We start from the raw sequence: 20343 nt of genomic DNA on the forward strand, positions 1-20343 counted from the left end.
AGAACGCGAGCGCAAAGTGATCGGTGAACGAACGGTGAACGCAAGGTGAACGATTTATTCGGAATGCCTCTGATCTTTTTCTTGCATTGTATCTATTCTATTGTATTCTCGTGTCTGGTGCAAAAAAAGTAAATAAATAAGAATAAATAAATAAATAATTATTCCAAAATTTTCCTAAGAAAGAAGAAACAATCACATTAATTAAAACTATTAATTAAGTTTCTCACAATATTTTCTGCACATATGTTTGATGTTTAAATTCAGCTGTTTTATCACACGATTTTTATCGCTGTAAAACATTGTAATTGTTGCCGAACGCTGGAGTTTAAAAGATAAAATTATTCTAGTTGTAAAATAAATATGTTTATTCTTATTTGATATATAAAACCATTACAATTAATAATTTCGAAAAAGGAAATTACTAGCTTATAGAATTAACTACAACGGCTGTAACAACCATACAGTCATGTATTTCCATGCCAAGGCGATTCCGTGTAAAATAATGAAAATTTTTTTTTTACAAAGGTCTGTGGACGTATTGAATAAATAGACTCGTATTTTAAAAACTAAATGCAATACTATATTTATGTATCTTCATTTTTTTTAATGATGATTTATTCAGCAGACTTCTACATGTATCTGAGTGTAGACAATTCTCCGTGATTATACTCGGACAAGATGATACAAAGAAGCATTCATATTATTTGTTATAGATTAAAATTTCAGAACTTGATATTTAGGCAATATGCTGCCATAATTTTGAATAAACGGACAAACAAGAGAGAGAGAGCGAGAGAGAGAGAAAAAGAGCGTGAGAGAGAGAGAGAGAGAGAGCGTGAGAGAGAGAGAGCGAGAGATTCCGTTTTAGCCCCCCTTCCCCAAATGCATGTACATGTACCTGTATCAAACAAAAATTCTTAATAATGCAGTGAAAAATAACCATTTTTAATCAACAAATCCCTTTGTTTGACAGTCATAATCGGTTTTTATTTTCCTGCTTCAAGTTCACACGAAGTCCACGTGCTTGTCCTGTCAATGATTCATATTCAGAATCATCTCTGATATGAAGTGTTCATTTCTAAAAGCTTTAAAGTTTAAATAAGAAAATTAAAAGGAATCATCATGCTTTGCATAAATATTACAAGGCGGTTTATCCCAATTAAAAGAAAACATAGCAAGGCTATAATGATGTTGTTTTAAGGTTTTCCATTTCTAAAAGGACCAAATTCTCTATCCTTAAATGTTCATCATGAACATAATACTTTGATATTAATTTAAAGCATTTTATATACAAAAGGATTTACCAAGAGAAAGTTTAAAAAATGTAATTTACTAAGCAGTAATTAATTAACAAAAATTGCTTTGAAGTCTATGGGGACAAGAATTTTTTTTAAAAATTCAAATAATAATATCAATAAATATTGTGGTAGAAAGATGCATTAAACATTAGAAATAGAATGACAATTAAACGGTTTTTTTTTTACCAGATAAGTTTTTAAGATTATTTTTTTTATTAATTAAAAACAGATAACTCTTACCAAAATTCAAGATCATAAATTAGGACACATCCCACCCTTCCATGCTTATAGTAATAAATGGGAATTATGTTTAAATATACTGAGTATTCAACACCTACACATCTGATATGTATTCAATTTCATTGAATCTTTTTCTATTAGGGATGGAATACCTTAATAATAATACCTTAAAAATTTTCAGTTTCCAGTTTTAATTATCGAAATGTGTAAAAAATCAAAATAAAGTCTTCTTTCTTCTTCATACGTTATAAGAAAGATTAACGTTTTAAAACTCTTCCCAAATAAATTTGTTTTTAAAAAGGCCGATTGTTAAGAAAATTTGATCCCATAATTATCTTTCAATTTCTATGAATGAAGTCTCAAACTTCTTCTCATAAAAATATAAAGGGAAGATTAAATATGTGAAATATATAAATGCTAAAAATATCACACAGGACTGAATCAATATGCCTCTGACCTTCGATATCAGGGGCACAAAACGTGATTAGCTCAAAATCTTTACAGGTGTCTTTTGTTGTTTGCTAATGTCAACAAAGCCTTCACAATAAGGCTTTTTACACCAAAAAAAGAAAGAGGTGTTTAATACAGATCTATACACATATATACACAATATCATCTTCTCTCCCTTTCCCCCCTCTCTCTCTGAGTTCTATCTCCCCACTCTCTCTCCCCTACTGTTTCCCACTCTCAGTCCACACTCTCTCCCCTTCCCCTTCTCCACTCTCTCTCTTTCCACACACTCTCTCTCCCCTCACTATCTCCCCACTCTCAGTCCACACTCCCTCTCCACTCTTCCTCCTCCCCCTCTCTCTCCCTCCCCCTCTCACTCTCTCTTTCCACACACTCCCTCTTTCCCCACACTGTCTCTCTCCCCCTCTCTCTCTCTCCCCCCTCACTCTCTCCCCCCTCACTCTTTCTCCCCTCTCTCTCCCCACTTTCTCCCTCTCTCTTTATTTTTTTTTGACCGTCTGACTCTATAAATAGGCCTTGTGAAAAAAAACTGATATATATGCATAAAACATAGATGTTTCAAAATTATTTACAATAAGATTAATGGAAAAAATACTTATTCCAGAATAAAGACATAATTTTTACAGTTATTATAAAAGAAATTATAAAATGTTAATTTTTGATCTTTTTACTTTAAACTGGATTTGGCAAATTTGTTTATTTTTGCAAAAAAATGAATGTAATTTAAAATTACAAGGGCGATAACTTCAAACAACAGAAAACACTGCTTCCCGGTTCACAATTTGTTTATTGCTTTATATGTTTGCGCATTTAATTTTATATACTTTGAAAACAATATTTATATGCTTACTAACATGCAAGGAACAATGTCAGCTTGAAATCTAAGTTGGATATTATTTGTTGCACCGTTATGAAAAATAGATGTGCGGCTAATGCCCTAAATTATCCACATGCAGAGAGGAGGTCTATAAATATCCTTTATTTGATCTAGTATGTAATAAGGGTTTGACATTCACTATCCTTTTCCCTTGTAAGCTTTCAGTTTACTATATTAGTATATTTTCATAATTTTTATCTTGTTCAGACATCGTGTCGTTGCTTTCAATGTTAACCAAAACGCACTTGCATCATGACTCACTCGTTCTACGCATTACCCGGCATTTCATATTTTCTTATTGCATATAAACGTTCGTTTGGTGTTTGTTCAAATACGTACTCTTAATAAAACTATGTATAATCTTTACTTGTTGCATGGTTCTACTCTGCTAACCATAGATTTCTACTAAACGGTTTTGAATGGACAGTGTTAAATGATTAACCGTTAGCTATAGGCTATCAACGTAATTTGAGTAAATGTTCACCTTATTACAGGTCCTAGTAAAGCTTCTGGGAAAATTAAAATCATTCACTTAAGCAATAGAGCCATTCAATCCAAAAAAAAAAAAAAAAAAAAAAAAAAAAAAAAAAAAAGAAAGTCAAGCAAATTGTGGGCTTAAAAATTGTTCCCAAGTTGCCTCTGTCGCGCATAGGAACCCTCCTCAATCTACATGTACTGTACATAACATTATAGAGATAAAGTTTTTAAATTGTAAAACACTTGAAGCATTTAATTCTAACTCTGAAGGAAGAATTTAAGAAGGAATGCAACACCAATTTTTTTTCATAGATCTTTAAGACATCCCCTTGAAACTATTGTTTCAGCATTAAAAGGCCGATATTAGCTTTTTTCCCCATTTTTTCATAGAAAATGAAAAAAAGATTTTATTTGCAAATAAGATGTTTTAGATTTAAAAAAATTTGCTATTAATAAATGCAGAAAATGAATATCTAATGAAATATGTAAACAAAAGCAAGCTGGACATTTTAATTTTTTTTACTAAAAAATTATTTATGAAATTAAAACACAGTATTTGTGAATATTTCCGAAACCTATGGATAATATATTCAAAAAACAAGTCACAACTACAATGAATATGCTAGACAATCATATTTAAAAAAAAAAATTAAAATGAAAATGCCAAATTTTAGAAAAAATATATTTTTTTAAATTTTGGCCAATCCCGATCGAAATTCAAACTGATCCCAACCAGAATTTTGTAATAATTGGAAATAGATAACATTTTCACAAGAATATTAGTTTGTTTAGGTGTAATACGGATTGAAAGGTAATTGAACTTGACAATCAAATAGATTTCAAATAGATTTCTTAGAGGTAAATACATAAAGAGGACGATAATTATTATTAATTTATTTTGTGTTAATTTTGATCGGGATCAGTTTCATTTTGATCGGGATTGATCCAAATATTAAAATAATTATTTTCCCTTAAATTTAGCAATTTCATTTCAATTTCTTTTTAAAATATGATTGACTAACATATTCTCCCTAGTTGTGACTAGTTTAATGAAGATTTTATCAATAGGTACAAAAAATATTTACAAATTATGTGTTTTATATTCATAAATAATATTTAATTTAAAAAACGTAAATGTCTGTTCAACCTCTCTTTACACAATTTATTAAGACATTCATATCATGCATTTATTAATAGCAAATTTTAAACCATAGTGCATCGATATCTTTAGAAGCTAATAGAGTTAAGAGATAATTTTTCGCTATCGCCTACATTACATCTGCCCCACACCAAGGAAGCATATTCTAATTAGGGTCTAAGAAAGGTTGTGTACATGAGCGAAAAAGTTTTACGATTTACAACAAATTTGATTTTTTTAAATATTTAATCGTCTCCATCATTTAGACGCATGCCTTTTTCACACATATCGAAGAGGTTTGATGATCAAGACTCATTTCCATTGTTTATTTATTTCCCGGGCGACAATTGATGGTTACATCAATGTTTTCTTCTATTTATATATGTAGGGTAGGAAAAAATTGTTATGTATTACATTTAAATAACAATTTTTTAACCACACAATCAATTTAATTCGCTCCAAAGATATTTAAGTAATTGAATATTCGCAGTACCATTTAAAATTCTCAGAACTAGTTCTGATATGTGTTTTTATAGTAATTAAAAAAAACGTATTTATTTAGAAATATTTTCGTAATTTTGCTGCGGTTGGTAAATTATTATCTCTCCATTAACGAATTGTCGTCTTTAACATTACAAAAATGTTGCAGTGCTTGAAGTTTCCGTGTATTGCCCGTATTCAAATTTAATTTTTCAGCATCGTTCTACATAGGTTCATACTTATAACAATATTTATTTTTAATAAATAATCTAGCAGCTAAGTAAGAATAATAATAGAACATATTGTAAAAAAAAAATTCCCATGAAATAATGATCCTTTAAACACGAAATGTTAATTATTAAATTTCAATCCTAACTTACAAAAAGAGAAGTCCTTTCACTTCGGAGTTCCGAATGACAGTGAAGACTGAACGATAAGTGAATGCTGAACGCAAGGTGAACGCAAAGTGAACGAACGGAGAGCAAACGGTGAACGCTTTGTGAACGGTGAACGCGAGCGCATGGTGAACGCTGAACGAACTGTGAACGAACGGAAAAATGGGAAAGTAGAACGTTTCAGGGACTGTACATATTTTTCTTATTTTTATATAAAATTGCACTTTATAGATTCCGTTATGAGAATGCAACTAACAAATTGATGCAATTAACTCATACATTTACGATGTCATGTGATCTTCCAAATGTCTGGTGCGGCTAGTCTCCTTAGGAAAGAAAGTCTCATCAGATGACCTATTTCATGTCAATTTTGCTAGCACTGTCGTATAAAGAAACACTTACGTGTATTATTTGACAAATTGTAAAATTTAAAATAAGCTTTTATTTTGTTAATTTTTAAGCAATCTTATTACAATTAGTGTTTAAATAAATTAAAACACAGTGTTTGTGTAGCGATCTAGTTGGAGCGGATCAAAGATCTAATTTTAATTAAATTGATTTTTAAAGAATATTTTACAAACAAAATTGTTCCATGATGATTTCCTGAATTGTACAATCATACAAGTTTTTTATAGTTGAATCCGCTCTTTTCAAAAAAAAAAAAAAAAAAAAAAAAAAAAAAAAAAAACAAAAAAAACTAAACAAAACAAAACAAAAACAAAAACAAAAAAAAACCCTTGGCCGCCATCTTTGGGGAAAATTAAAACTAGAAAATTTTCACACAGGTCTGTTAATTTTAAGGTTTGTAACCTTGTCATTTGACTTAAAAATAATCGTTGGATCTTGTATTTTTATTGCATCTTTGATGAATAAAAAAAAATCCACTGTGACGGTGAATTTATCGCACCGTGACCAAATGATTGGTAATGTAGAGAAGCACTGTTTTTTCCCTAATGACATTTTGATGGACCCCGCAACGGGGAAAAATTTGCAATTGAAAGCGCTGATTGAGCTATAGTCTAGACAAGTACAGACTGTATTCATTTACATGATAAAAGTGCTGAAATTTGAGAAAACAACTGCAAATTAAAGAAAATATTTAAAAAAAAATATGTATCGCACATTTTACAATTTTCAATTGTAGAATTATTTGTTTTTACAACAAATAAACAGTCAAACAATACAAGTAGTAAGCAGAACACATGTTTAAAAGAAATCATTTACTTAATAGATATTTCTAGTTTACAGGTGGATCATGATCAGTAAAAACCAAATCTAAATATAAAAAGCAATATCATAAGATAAATGTTCAAGCCTCAGTATCAACTCTCTCTCTCTCTCTCTCTCTCTCTCTCTCTGTGTGTGTGTGTGTGTGTGTGAATGCTTATAGGTATGACTGATTTTCAATCTGTGGTTATCTGTAATCTTTTATTTTTTGTTGTTGTTTGTAATCTTGCGTTGTCCTTATCCTGGAAGTTGTCCGTAACAAGACTGATCAAGTTAAAATTTAGGTGTACCTCCTTGAGGGGTAACTCCTTGATGTATGTAAACTACGCCTGCAGTCTGCTGTTTTCTTCCTAACATAAAAAAAATTTAGAAACATGGTTTATTTAATAAAGAGATGAGATGTGTACTATTTTTTCTGTTTGCCCTCTCAGGACCCATTTTTCAGATGTAGAAGAATTCAACTGATATTTCGGGCAGAGTCCGGTACGCATCAATTATTCGCTCATCATTAAATTGATACTTCTAGTATATTTTCAGGAACCGTAAATAAAACCATCAATTATGCGCTTTCTAATTTAAATAGATACAAATATAAATTTGGATAAGAATTACATTTTGTACCCGGGCATCTGAAAATGCATGACATGTTTTTGATACTTAAGCGGTATTAAACTTCTTTTATAAATTAACTTCAGTTCTTAATGTATAATACTTTGTGTATCATTCAAATTATCACAGATCACTTCCAATTTTAATTAATTAAATCTAAAAAGCATTGGCATTAAGGCGAGTTTAGAGGAAATGTTTTTTTTTTTTAAATATATTTTGTCCTTTTATAAGGTGTAAATATCAACTTTATACACGAGAGTGTCAAAAACTTGGATCATCATAAGTTTCATGAAATGAAAAATATTGCACGAAAAGAATTTAAATTTCAAGATTCATTTTGAGATATTAAAAATAATGACAATTTTAAGAGTTATTGTTTCTGGCTGTGGAAAAGGCATCCTTAAACATTTCTGAAGAGACGGGAAAAAGAAACACCGAACACTTTTTATAAGAAATGTTGACATGAATTGAATAAAAATTTAACAAATAAAACTTTCTTGCCAATAAATAAAATACGATCTTTTATTTCAATTTCTATAGATCGATTGGATACCAATTATAAATTGATAAATCTCATTTATCTCTACAAGGCAACAAAAACTTACTTAAACAAAAGATGGCGCCGGCGATACATGCGATAATGGCCACCACAATCACAATAACTGGACCGACGATCACACTGTGACAAAATAGAAAAAAAAACCCAGTCTTATCAATATCCGTTTTACAAATTTGAAAACTTCTTTTTCTCTGCGTATTTGTATGAAATAACAAAATTCAATGAAGATGGCGAATAAGCCAAGAGTTGTCTGTTAAATAAGAAATTGAAAAATTAAATCTTAATCGTGACAAAATTTTCTTTCATATTTCAGATAACATTAAAATATATTTTATGCAAAATCTCCACAATTTGCTAGTTGCTGTCACAGGTGCTTAAATTATTTGTCTATGAAATAGCATGAACACACAAAAGAAGGCAAAAAGATATAATGTCTTCATACTACAACACATTGTTTCCTATTTGTCTTCCATCCACTTTTTATCCTAAAGCATAAGCGTAAAAAATACACTGTATACATTTTTCAGTTAACAAAACATGGAGCAAGGCGCTATTATACCTTAAAAAATACACTTTTAACTTTTATGACACAATATTTATTTTTCCGAGAAGTCTTTGAAGTCCAGTTAATCAAAGATCATAACAGAAACAATGTTATGAGTTGTGTGGTCTAGTGGTGTTTAACGTCAGTCTCTAAGAAAATTTGATACTCAAAGTTAATCATTTGGGTTGCCTAATGTTTTAAAATTCTCCTAGCAAGCGTGTACACACATTTTAGCCCCCCACCTAAGCAAACCCCCCAAAAGTTTTTTTTTAATCGTGATGGAATACATTTATTACATTATCATGTTGTAAATTTTGAATTTACTAGGGGGAGGTAAATGCAAAATTTACAACATGTTGTAAATTTTGCATTTACCTCCCCCTGGTAAATTCAAAATTTACAACATGATAACACTATATACATCTGTACATGCATGTATGTATGTAAAACTTTGTTTCCATAAATTCAGACTTGTCCTTACCCAACACTGAGACATGTAGACGTTCCAGTACAGATGTACCCATACTGACAACACCATGTAGTTCCGGTACAGCACTTATAGTTCGAAGGACATTCACTGTCACTGTAGCAAGCCTCAACCGAGTTCAGTGCTGAAGAAAGGAAACCGAATATTACATAATTATTTGCATGCTTTAATTACTTCCAAGTGGAGTTCAAGTTCTTGGGAAAGCTAGTATTCGAAGCAATACAATCATCTAAATTTTACATTTTTCATTTTTCCCTTTTTTGAATTTCATAGAGAGCTGACGATCAATTGTACTTGTATTAGAAGACATGTTGAAGGATGCGAGTTCGGCTCCGGTCGGAGACGTAATAAGACAAAACGTTGATAAGCACTGTTTCTTTCCATTTAAAAAGTATCTTTCGAATATCTTAAAACAGCAGTCTTCTGTATCAGGCTCTGACTTGATACATGAACAGAAACCCCACTACAATCGTTGAAATCCATAGTAAGGGTCTAAAAAATTCGGCTTCTCTAACTCGATTTGATTCTTACATGAACCTACTTACATGTATAACATATTACTGAACAATGTAAATGCAACTAAAAGATATATATATATATATATATATATATATATATATATATATATATATATATATATATATATATATATATATATATATATATATATATATATATATATATATATATTGTTACATGCACCTTTAAATATATATTTTTAGAAACGTGATTTCCCGTTTAATTAATGTTAATTGGCCGTTCTTTTACTCTATACTTTAGGTATAAAATAATAAATGATAAATAGATAATTTTGGACTAGGAATGATCGAATGGTTGTGTGCTCCTTTTCAATATGCCTTCCAGAAATTACATATCATTGTGTCTCACAGCTCACAAGGGAAGAATTTATATCATAGGCACTTGTTTCGTATACCAGTGTGTATACAGGACACCCCTACTTAAATTATCGCAACAAATTGTAAGATTTTACACAGGATAGGTCAACTTTCAGTTAGGCTTATAATGGAGGATAAAACCAGAGACTTCGGAGCTTTTCACTCTGAAGTCTCTGGTTTTATAGTACATTTTAACCCTAAGATGATGTATCCCGGGTAAAGTCTTAAAATGTGTTGAACAATTTCGAGGAATAATAAAGAGGTTCGACGAAGGACGTCAGGAACGATTCATTAAAAAAGAAAAAAAGTATCTCGAAGCGATTTGTCTTGTTAAAATAGTTAAATTGTTGATGAATTAATGAAATACGAGTTTGAAGTGGAAGTTTGAAACTGAATTAGGTATCTTGTGGTAAGAATAAGTAAGGGATGCTCTGTATACGAAACAAGTGCCTGTGATTTTTATGCCATGTTTATTTTTAAAACAGGAAGTTGCTTATCACTAGAATAAACAAGGAGTTTCCTTGCCAATTTTGACCGATATACAGCGGCCTATCCGGTTTATGTACGACTTAAACAGTCAGTTAATTGTATACCAGCTGGATTTGAGGAAACCCAATCCCGACAGGATAAAAACTCGATCGTAGCATAACTTTTAATTTCTTCAATGCATGTATTGAATTGTTATTTCAAATTTTGCTTTGTAACCACAAATGCAATACCTTGGTTTTTTTTTTTTTTTTTTACACAAACCGCTTTTCTATTTCTAATACAATTGTCTTTAATTTTTTTCCCTGTGTTCAGATTGCATTTCATTGTGGTCGACATCCATACAATATATTGACTTATTGTAAAAAAGGAGACTAAATGTTTTATCAGATAATGTGTCATGTAAATGCTTAATATTTGTCCTGCATGATATATTTCAATCCACATACATGATAGTGGTTGTTAGTAATTTTTTAAAAATTGTTTCCATCTGCATTTGTCTCTCTCTTTCATATATTTCATTTAGGCGTTGATTCATTAATACCGGTATGACAACTTTCTCCTTTTTTCAAGGCAGTGACATCAAATGACCACCTGCGAAATATAATTCTCTTCATTCCTTATACGTACTTGTGATAAAAATGCCACCATATATATAAAAGCATAAATTAAAATAAAATCTATATTTCAGTAATGAGGATGCAATAATTGATCCTAATTGATTCTAATTAATGGAGGACTTTTTAAAGACATATTAAATATCGTAATTTGAGTTGAAAAAATGAAGCATTCAATCCGTTTAATGCAGATAAGTTTTATTAAAATTGCAAGTACACCTCTTATTTATGCATTCTTTGTTATGCCATTAAGTTTTGACCGAATTTAATATACGTATAAAATTTTTCTTGGAGAGATTAATTACTGTGAATAAAAAAGATATTCCTTAGACAGACAATTCCGTTTTTATTAACATATTTACCAACTTACCTATTTATCTACTTACCGATAGTGAAACCAAAAATTAGAACAAGCAACATAATCTTCAACATGCCCATTCTAAATTTTCTTTCAATGTTGTTCAGTGAAAGTTTTCAGGGAAGTTTAATTATTTTGCAGTAAGTTTACATACTGTACTTTGACTTCCGACAGAGAACCATCCTTACTTTAATTTACGTTTTATAAGACCGCGGAACATTAACTGACAAGATAGGAAATATACAGCTTACTTCATTTCATATGTTAGAGTCAAAATATTTGATGATGGACAAGGAAATAGGCGGGTAAAATTCGGCGCGGGCTTCTGAGAAAACATTGGATTGAAATTCCAGTTTGAAATTCATTTTCAATCCACCCCAGCTACATGTACGTTCTAAGAACAGTGTTACTAAAATTGTTTGAAATTTATGGTATATTTTAATTTCAAACTATTCCGAAATTTAAATGATTTGTAAATCAGAATTTTTTGTCTAGTGTTTTTCATGAAATAAAAAGGTTGTGAACATTTGATTCCTCTGTGTGTGTAGGGGGGGGGGGGGGGGGGGGGCTTGGAAATAAAAAAGGAAAATTTTCTTTTAGTTTGGACACCCTCTCTCGCCGATTTTGCTTGTCAAACATTTTTAGTGAAGAGGAAATTTAATAACATCGCTTGTCATAGACAAATAAATTGATTAGCAGAGATAAAAATATTCTGTTATGTGATGGCATGAACATAAACAATTGGTCTAAACAAAATTTCCACCCCCCTTTTCTAGAATCAAATGACTGTCCCCTGAAAGAATATTACCTTCTATAACTTGTGAGTGTCCTTAAAAAATATTGGCTAAAAATCTCTGATATACATTATTTCAAACTACATGTATTTGGGATTGAAGTTATTTGTCTTTTGGATCATACATTAACACTTTTCATATGATAATTAATATCTTAGGTGGATTGAAAATGAATTTTAAACTAGAATTTCAATCCAATGTTCTCTCAGACGTCCGTGTCGAAAAGTACCCGCCCATTTCATGTCTATCATTACATGTTTTGATGGTAACAAATGGAAATGACGTAAGCTGCATATTTCCAATCTTGCCAGTTAATGTTCCATGGTCTTTATAGTTTTCGGCTGACTCTTCTATAGTGAGGAGATAAAAAGTTGCATTGAAAGATAATAAAAAGAGAGGAGAAAAATCCTTATATCTGCCGTAAATGTTTCGATGATTATAGGTACAACTTATATAAATGGTTAAAGTGACCGGGTAAAAGTGTAAATTGTAAAATATATCTCCGACATATTGAAAATCATATTACGCATAATGTTATGCATGTTATAATTATAAAATCAAGGATATTGCTATCTTTTACCGTACTATATTCTATTTATAACATGTACTTAAAAAAAAAGCCTATTAGATTTAGACAGTATTATACCGATAATCAGAAAAATATCGATTCCGACCACCTATATTTTTTTCTCTATTATCGTTTGCTAAATCATTCTGTATTTTGTCCTTTTTTCCTACTTTTACATGTACAAATTTCCTAATTCTTTTTTTTTTTCCAATTAATGATATAATCGATCGTTTTATAATTTAAAAAAAAAATGAGCGGCAGCCTAGAATTGACGAGAAAGAGATTGAAATGATTTGTTTGTTCGCCAAACGAAAATCATTTACTCAAGTCTAATCTCAGTACATATGTCAGTTAAAAAATGGTTATAATTTCAAATCACCCGGAGAAAGGAAAGTCAGAAAAACGAATTCAAATCAGATTAAATTAAATTATATTGGAAAAATTAAATCACAAAGATTATACAGGAATTCGACTACAAATAAAGGTGACAAAAAAGATGACAAAGAAGTACATCATCTGGAATTAATTTAAGACTTTTTGGCGAGTTATAACTGGAAAGCTAACAAATAAAAGGCTTTGGACCTGCTTAGATGATAGCGTTTTTAAATGCGCTCATCATTCCGAAAGTGCTTCAGTGATTCGACATACTTTTTTACACTTTAAACCGAAAGAAGTTAATATATCATCATAACAATATTTATTACTCTAAATATGACTTTAAAAAAATAGCATCTGTGTGCACAGCGGGATTCAAAATTTATTTTAAAAGAGAATCAGCTCTTCCATTTTATACACGTAGAATGGTCAATTATTTACTTTTTTTTTAAATTCTTTTGAGCTCTAACTATTTGTTTTTAAAAATCGACGTAATTTTTTAGCAAAAAGTAATTTTAGCGACGTGTGATGCCTCGAAATAAAAAGGTAACCTCCAATGTGGAAGGAATCGTTAGCGATCTCAAATTTTAGCGGTCTCAACAACCTCGCTAAAATGCCAAAATTGAATCCTCGCTAAAATTTCTGCTAATACGGTATCCAGATCCTACCGTAAAAATGTTTTCACTATTTGATTGGTTGTATATTTAATTTGTCACCGAGAAATGAAACCGAAGAGAAACGAGTCGCACACTTTATAAAACCGAAAGGATTTTTGTTTAAGCGTTCACCCCCCCCCCCCTTTCCAATTTTTGTTATAACTTACATGTAATTCTAGTGAGATTCCAGCTAAGTATTTTGTAGAGTCAGAAAATGGATATGATATTACATGTCTGCAGCTCCTTAGAACTATATTTCGGGAGCCAATGTCTTTCCTTTCAATATGTTCAAATTACTTTATTTATATGCCTTTTCAGATTGATGTCATATTATTGTGTCCAGGAAAATATCAGCTTAAATCTACTTATTAATTTGTAACCATGAAGTTTTATATATCATTTTTGTTAATATTTAAATGATAATTTTTTTTTAATAAATTGACTTATTTTCTAAAATGTTTATTTAAAAATAAATTTTATCACAACTCTTAGACATGGTGTGTACATTGTGATATTTTTTGAATGCTTAAATCGGTCCACAACGACACATTTGATTGGTAAAAAATAGACAAAAAGAAATTGTAAGAATGCTATATTAGAAATGTTTTTATTATGGATGAACTTCAACAGTCAGTAGAGACGATAATATGAACTTTCAGAGTATAACGCAAACTAAACCAAGAGCGAAATATTTCATACTGATAGGAAGTTTATTATACAAATAAACTTTAAATAGAAAAGGTATTAACTTAGGAACTTAACTTAGAAAAGTAAAGATAATTGTTCAAATGTAAATAATTTTTATTTCTCTCTCTCTCTCTCTCTGCTTTTCTGATTAGTTGATATTTTCTGTAGCTGTCGGTAATTTTGTGGTTGTCGGTATTTTTGTGGTTGTGGGTAATTTTGTGTTGTCTATTTCTTAGAAGTTGTCCATTGCCTAGATGACTTATTTAGGATTGTAGACGTCTTCTTCCTGTGAGAAATATAATTTGGAACATCATTTCAATAAAAGCAAACGATGTTCACTACCTTTTCGGTCGCTGGCTATTAGGACCTATTTCACAGAGAAGTACTGATATCATCATCTTGTAGGCATCACTTAATTGATATCTTGACCAGCATCAGACGTGTACATACAGTGTACTCTCAAGATATGCTGATTTAATATCACACATGTATTAAACATTACATATGTTAAATTTACATGTTAGACATACATGTACATGTAGATGTAATTTAACACTACACTACAGTAAAATTGCCATATTCCATCTTTCTCTACATCTTTGAAATATTTATCAATTATAAATAAGTATTAATCTTTATTATATACAATGTAATTATTGTATTAATCATAATGCTAAACTTTTGCTCTAAACCTATAGGATACTTATAAATTGATATGTTAATATTAATCATTATACTCAACTTATGTTCACCTCATCATCAAGGCATCAAAAACTTACTGTAACAAATGATTCCAACGACAATAGCGATGATGATCACCACAACGATAGGACCGACGATCACCCTATGATAAAAAAAGAAAAGAAAAATAACAGTTAGGTCGATCAATTTGATACACTTTTTGTTTATCTGTAATTGTATTAAATAAGAAACCATAGTTTTTCGGTATAGATTTTTTAAAAAAATCAAGGTACATAATGTGGTAAAGCTAGGTTATAAGGGACCTTCATTATTTTCATCAAGTCTCGGTTTACTTTTGCATAGTTTGTTTGGAAACAGCCAATTATTAAAGGGAAACACTGACACAAAAACAGGAAAATTATTAGAAAAAAATAGGAATTTTTACATGGCTCATTTTAATTCTTGAAAGTATTAGGCTTAATAGAATTACACGTAAGATCTACTTTCATGGACAACAATATGCAGCTGAGCTTGTCAAAACTTCACTAAACTCATATTTATGATAAATCTTTTAATACTTGATACACATTTTGTGGTTGGGTTAGAAAGTAAACATCGGGAAAAGAACATTATATTTTTACTGTTTAATAGAACAATTTGTTATTGATAGTATATATAAAAGTTATGAATGAAAATTATTTTTTTCTAAACTCAAGATATAAAAAATCAAAATTTTGACTTAAGCCTGTTCTCAGTTAATGATCTTGGACAGGATTTATCCATACCCAACACTTAAGCAAGTAGAGGTTCCAGTACAGATATAACCAGGAGAACAGCACCATGTAGTTCCAGTACAACACTTGTAGCCCGAAATGACACAGTCACTGTCTCTGTCACACGTCCCATCAGGGTTTAAAGCTGGAAAAAAGAAATAAACATTAATAAATGAAATATAACTTAGTTGAGTTCAAATTCTACCGACAAACGAGTGTACCAATCAAAACAAATGTATGAATCGAGTTTACCAAGCAAAACAAATGTATGAATGAATTTTCTTTTTTTTTCCTCTCGTCTTTTCCCCTTTTGAAATACACTGCATGAATGTTAACAATACATTTTCAAATTCAAATCAATGTACCAATATCAGATCTGCATTTGTAACTGGGCGGACTCAGTATTTCCAGTTGGGGCGGTGTTGTGGGTGTGGGATGGTAAACTTTGTAAAAAGATAAATGATAACAGAAATTTACAGTACTTGTAGAATTTTTGGAAACTTTACTTTTCACTGAAGACTTGCCCGTAGGGATAACTTCCTATCAACGGTTTGAAAAAAAGAGCTATCCCACTTACAACCTATGAATAAGCGTTATAAGCGTTTTATTATACCGATACTACATGTTTTTTTGAACTGTTGTTGTTACCACGAGAATTTAACATAGTTTGCGGCAAGATGCATTTCTCAAAGGATTGTGGGTCTAGAAGTAACTGCGAAAAAAATTCTTTTTGGATCAATGTGGAAAATCCGAAATTTCTCTTTGCCAAGGCATTGCTTTATGAGCTCGCAGAGACGAGCGTCGCAAAGCGCCGCTAGCTGTGCTGGATATATTAAGGATCTTCGGTCTTCTGCCGTATCAGGCACTGACTTGATACATGAACAGTAACCCCAATGCAATCGCTGAGATCTGTTGTAAGGGTATAGAAAAAAATTCGACTTGCAATTTAGCTGGCGATGTTTCTATTTGAGTTCGAAATTCTTATTGGAACGAATTTATAACACTTTACTGAACAATGTAAATGCCACTTAAGATATTGATTTTTTAATTGTTACATATTCCTTTAACTATATATTTTAGGAAAGTTATTACCCGTTATTTAATTTGATTGGGCGTTCTTTTACTCTATACTTTAGATATGAAATATAAAATAATTTTGACTAGGAATGATTGAAAAGTTGTGTGGTCCTTTTCAATATCTTCCAGAAAATCTATATCATTGTGTCTCACAGCTCACAAGACAAGGATTTATATCAAGGGAACTTGTTTACCAGTGTGTATACAGGGCACCCCTATTTAAATTGTTAATTAATACATTTTGAGATTTTACACGGGATACATCAACTTTCATTAAGACTTAAAATGTTGGATAAAGCCAGAGTCTTCCGAGCTTTTCCTTCTGAAGTCTCTGGTTTTAACGTACATTTAAACCCAACCGGAAATTGATGTATCCCGGGTAAAGTCTTAATATGTGTTTAGACTTTTTTGAGGAATAAATGAGTGGTTAAAAACAAAGAGGCTCGACGAAGGAAGTATAGAACAATTTATTAGAAAAGTAAAAAAAAAAGTATCTCGAAGCGAACTTTGTCTTGTTAAAGTAGGATAATGATTGATAAATTAATAAAATATGTTTTGAAATTAGTGTGATTGAAATTGAGTTATATGTACCTTGTGGTAAGAATAAGTAGGGTGTGCCCTGTATACGAAACAAGTCACCCCTTCTAATGTTATTGTGATTTTAATTCAATACACGTAGTGTAGTTTGGCCCATTTAAAGGTAATAAGGTAGAAACGGTTTTATACATAAAATTGGCGGTAAACAGGAAATTCCTACAGTCTGTTTCTTTTAAAAACCTGTCATATGAAACATGTGTTTCCAGACCTTACTGAAAGATTTTCATGATTTTAAAAAGGAAAGGGGAGGGGGAGCTAAAAATCACAATCTACTTCATCTTCGCTTTTGCGATATTTTACGGCAAAAATGGGAGATCAGTAGCGACAATTTTTCCAAAATCGCCAAATACGCTGGTACAAAAAAATCTGTAATATCTTCTACAATGAAACCTTTGTTTACCTTATATGGTTATAGTTATTAATGCGCACAGAGGATCTTACCAAGAACAATAGACCAATCGTTGAATGTATAGTAAAAGTTACTGGACAACTATATATTTACATTTTACTTCGAAAACGTGGTTCAGGTCAATCTACGATCCGATATTAAATGGATTGCAAAAAAAAAACCCAACAACAAACAAACAAAAAACAAAACAAAACAAAAGAAAAAAAAAACGAAAAAAAAAATTGTTTTTATGAAAAAAATACAAAGATGAGAAACTAAGAAAGATGTCACGGGCGTTTTAATTTTTTGTTACGTTGTTAACTAGAAAATGTACATAATAAAATGTAGTCTGTGCGACGTTCAGAACACCAGCGCTTCAAGAATAAGGAGAACTAGCAGAATCTCCTAGGCATTTAAATGGACAACAAAGGTTTTTTTTTTTACATTACAATACCCGTGATTACGTGTCTTCTGCCAGGGAATCCACCTGACAGTAATGTTCAGCGATAGTACAATAACGCAGGTAGGTTAAGGCTTCCCGTAGAATATCACAGTGCACTCTGTGCCTTCACATCTCTGAACTACCAAAATTTGACGTCATAATGGAAAATGACGTCAAGTCACTGCAAACTTGAGGTGTTATGACGGGGAGAGTGTCATGAACTTTACACTTTATTTCAAACTGCATGTAAAATGCTAGATAGCTATTGCAAAATTCACGGGTCGTCAGAGGTTTTTTAAGTCGTATATGTCCGTATAATTTAAAATCACACCGCTTACCTACCCTTGACTGAAATTCAGCATGTTCAAAATGTTTATGAAAAATGTACTTTTGAAATGTACTCTGTTTTATGCCCGTGGTTGGAGGTAGAATTTATTTTGTGTGTATAAAAGAGTCTGGCGCAGGTGATTAATGAGGATTAATCTGAGAATTTTTGTGGAAATCTGAAAGAAGAGGTTGTTCTCTAACTGAATCTTGCTTGGGAAAAATGTGTGTTGGCTTTCTTTTAATACAGATTACGATATTGTGTGGAAAATACCCTCAAATTTGTAGGTAAGTTGAATTTCTCAGGAAATATTTTGTACCCAAGTAATACTATGACTTTTCCCAAGCACATTTCGGATACACAAGGATACGATGAGTTTATTTATATAACAAAATATCAATAATTATTGTGTTAATCAGCTGCGCCGAAGCGATTTATATGAAACACTTCAAAAAATTATAAATGACCGTCACGTGATCAACAACGTCATGTGATATCATAACAAATATGTTAATATATAGCCGAGGAAATCCTCTATATAAACTGGAAGTACTAAAGTTCAATACTTATAAATTAAAACCAAAACCGACCTTGCAATGACATAGTATGTTTTGAGCGCATTTTAAAGCTTCGGGAAGCCTTAACATAGCTGCGAAAGGAATACAGACGCAATTCGCCTTACATGTATGTGTACATATGACTTTGAGAAACCTAGAATTCCACGTTTAATTAACGAATGAATTGTTTGTAATTGTGAGCATGGAAATAATAGAATAAAAATGGACATATTGCTTATTATCTACGAAATGCATGGAAAAAAATGTCCATTGTGCTTTTCCGATCACCTGTAGATTTGGTTTTTTCACAAGCGTAAAATTCCTGTAGTATCCGTAGCAACCCATAATGTAATTCAGCTCATTCAGCTGATTTGTCAATTGTCATGTTAGTACCTCCATTCCTAATTCGAGGTCAAAATTATAGTCCCAGTTCCCATGCAAGTATGTTTGTCCAAAAAGAAATTTTAATGCATAACTGCAGAAAATAATGTCATAAAGAATACGTATTGAAGTTTGAATGAATTTAAGAGAGATTGAATAACATTTCTACTGATATTATACGGTGGTCAAAAACTGAAAAGCAACATAACTTTTCTGTTTACCATATCTCCACGGGCCGGTCACTTCCTAGCCACATTTCCGTGAATAATTTACCTTATCTCGCTGTAGTCTCGCCAGATACTGCGAACTCCTCGAGTATTATGATTTGCAGAACACCGAAAAAAAAAATGAAAGGTTCCGAACACACGAGTAGGGTGCAAATGCCTGCGATTTTTATGTCATGATTATTTTAAAAGCAGGAAGTTGCTAATATCACTAGAACAAACAAAGAATTCCCTTACCCATACTTGAACGTTATTTTGACCGATTATACACCTATCCTGTACATGTATGACTTAAACAGTAAGTTTATTGTATCCTTGCTGGATTTGAGGAAAATCAATCCCGAAAGGATAAAAACCGTCTGTATAGATCAGCTTATAATTGAATTTTTTCAATACATTGTATTGAATAATTTGATTGTCATTTCAAATTTTGCTTCGTAAGCACAAATGCAATCTCTCTTCGTTTTTCTTTTCCACGGACATCTTCAAGTGTCTATTTCCAATGTGATATGTCTATATTTTTTCTTCCTTTCCATTGTTTAGATTGCGTTTCATTAAGGTCGACATCCATACCCTATTTTAACTTATTGTGTAAAAAGAGACCAAATGTTTTATATGATAAAGTGTCACAATGAAAATGTTATGCCCGGATAATATAG

The 20343-nt window shown here is 31.2% G+C and overlaps 1 protein-coding gene across 1 annotated transcript; it reads right to left on the minus strand.

Annotated features, from left to right (window-relative positions):
- Positions 1-6581: 6581 nt before the first annotated feature.
- On the minus strand, positions 6582-11282 carry LOC133189078 (uncharacterized). Its single transcript, XM_061324512.1, has 4 exons — positions 11188-11282; positions 8797-8926; positions 7818-7891; positions 6582-6953 (listed from the first exon to the last, which is right to left on the minus strand). Exons 1-4 carry the CDS (start codon positions 11237-11239, stop codon positions 6877-6879), a joined length of 333 nt encoding a protein of 110 aa, XP_061180496.1. The 5' UTR covers positions 11240-11282; the 3' UTR covers positions 6582-6876.
- Positions 11283-20343: the final 9061 nt, after the last annotated feature.

Source organism: Saccostrea echinata, unplaced genomic scaffold (genome assembly GCF_033153115.1).
Source record: "Saccostrea echinata isolate AGI-Se365-2 ecotype Australia unplaced genomic scaffold, CSIRO_AGI_Sech_v1 ptg000016l, whole genome shotgun sequence".
NCBI lineage: Eukaryota > Metazoa > Mollusca > Bivalvia > Ostreida > Ostreidae > Saccostrea > Saccostrea echinata.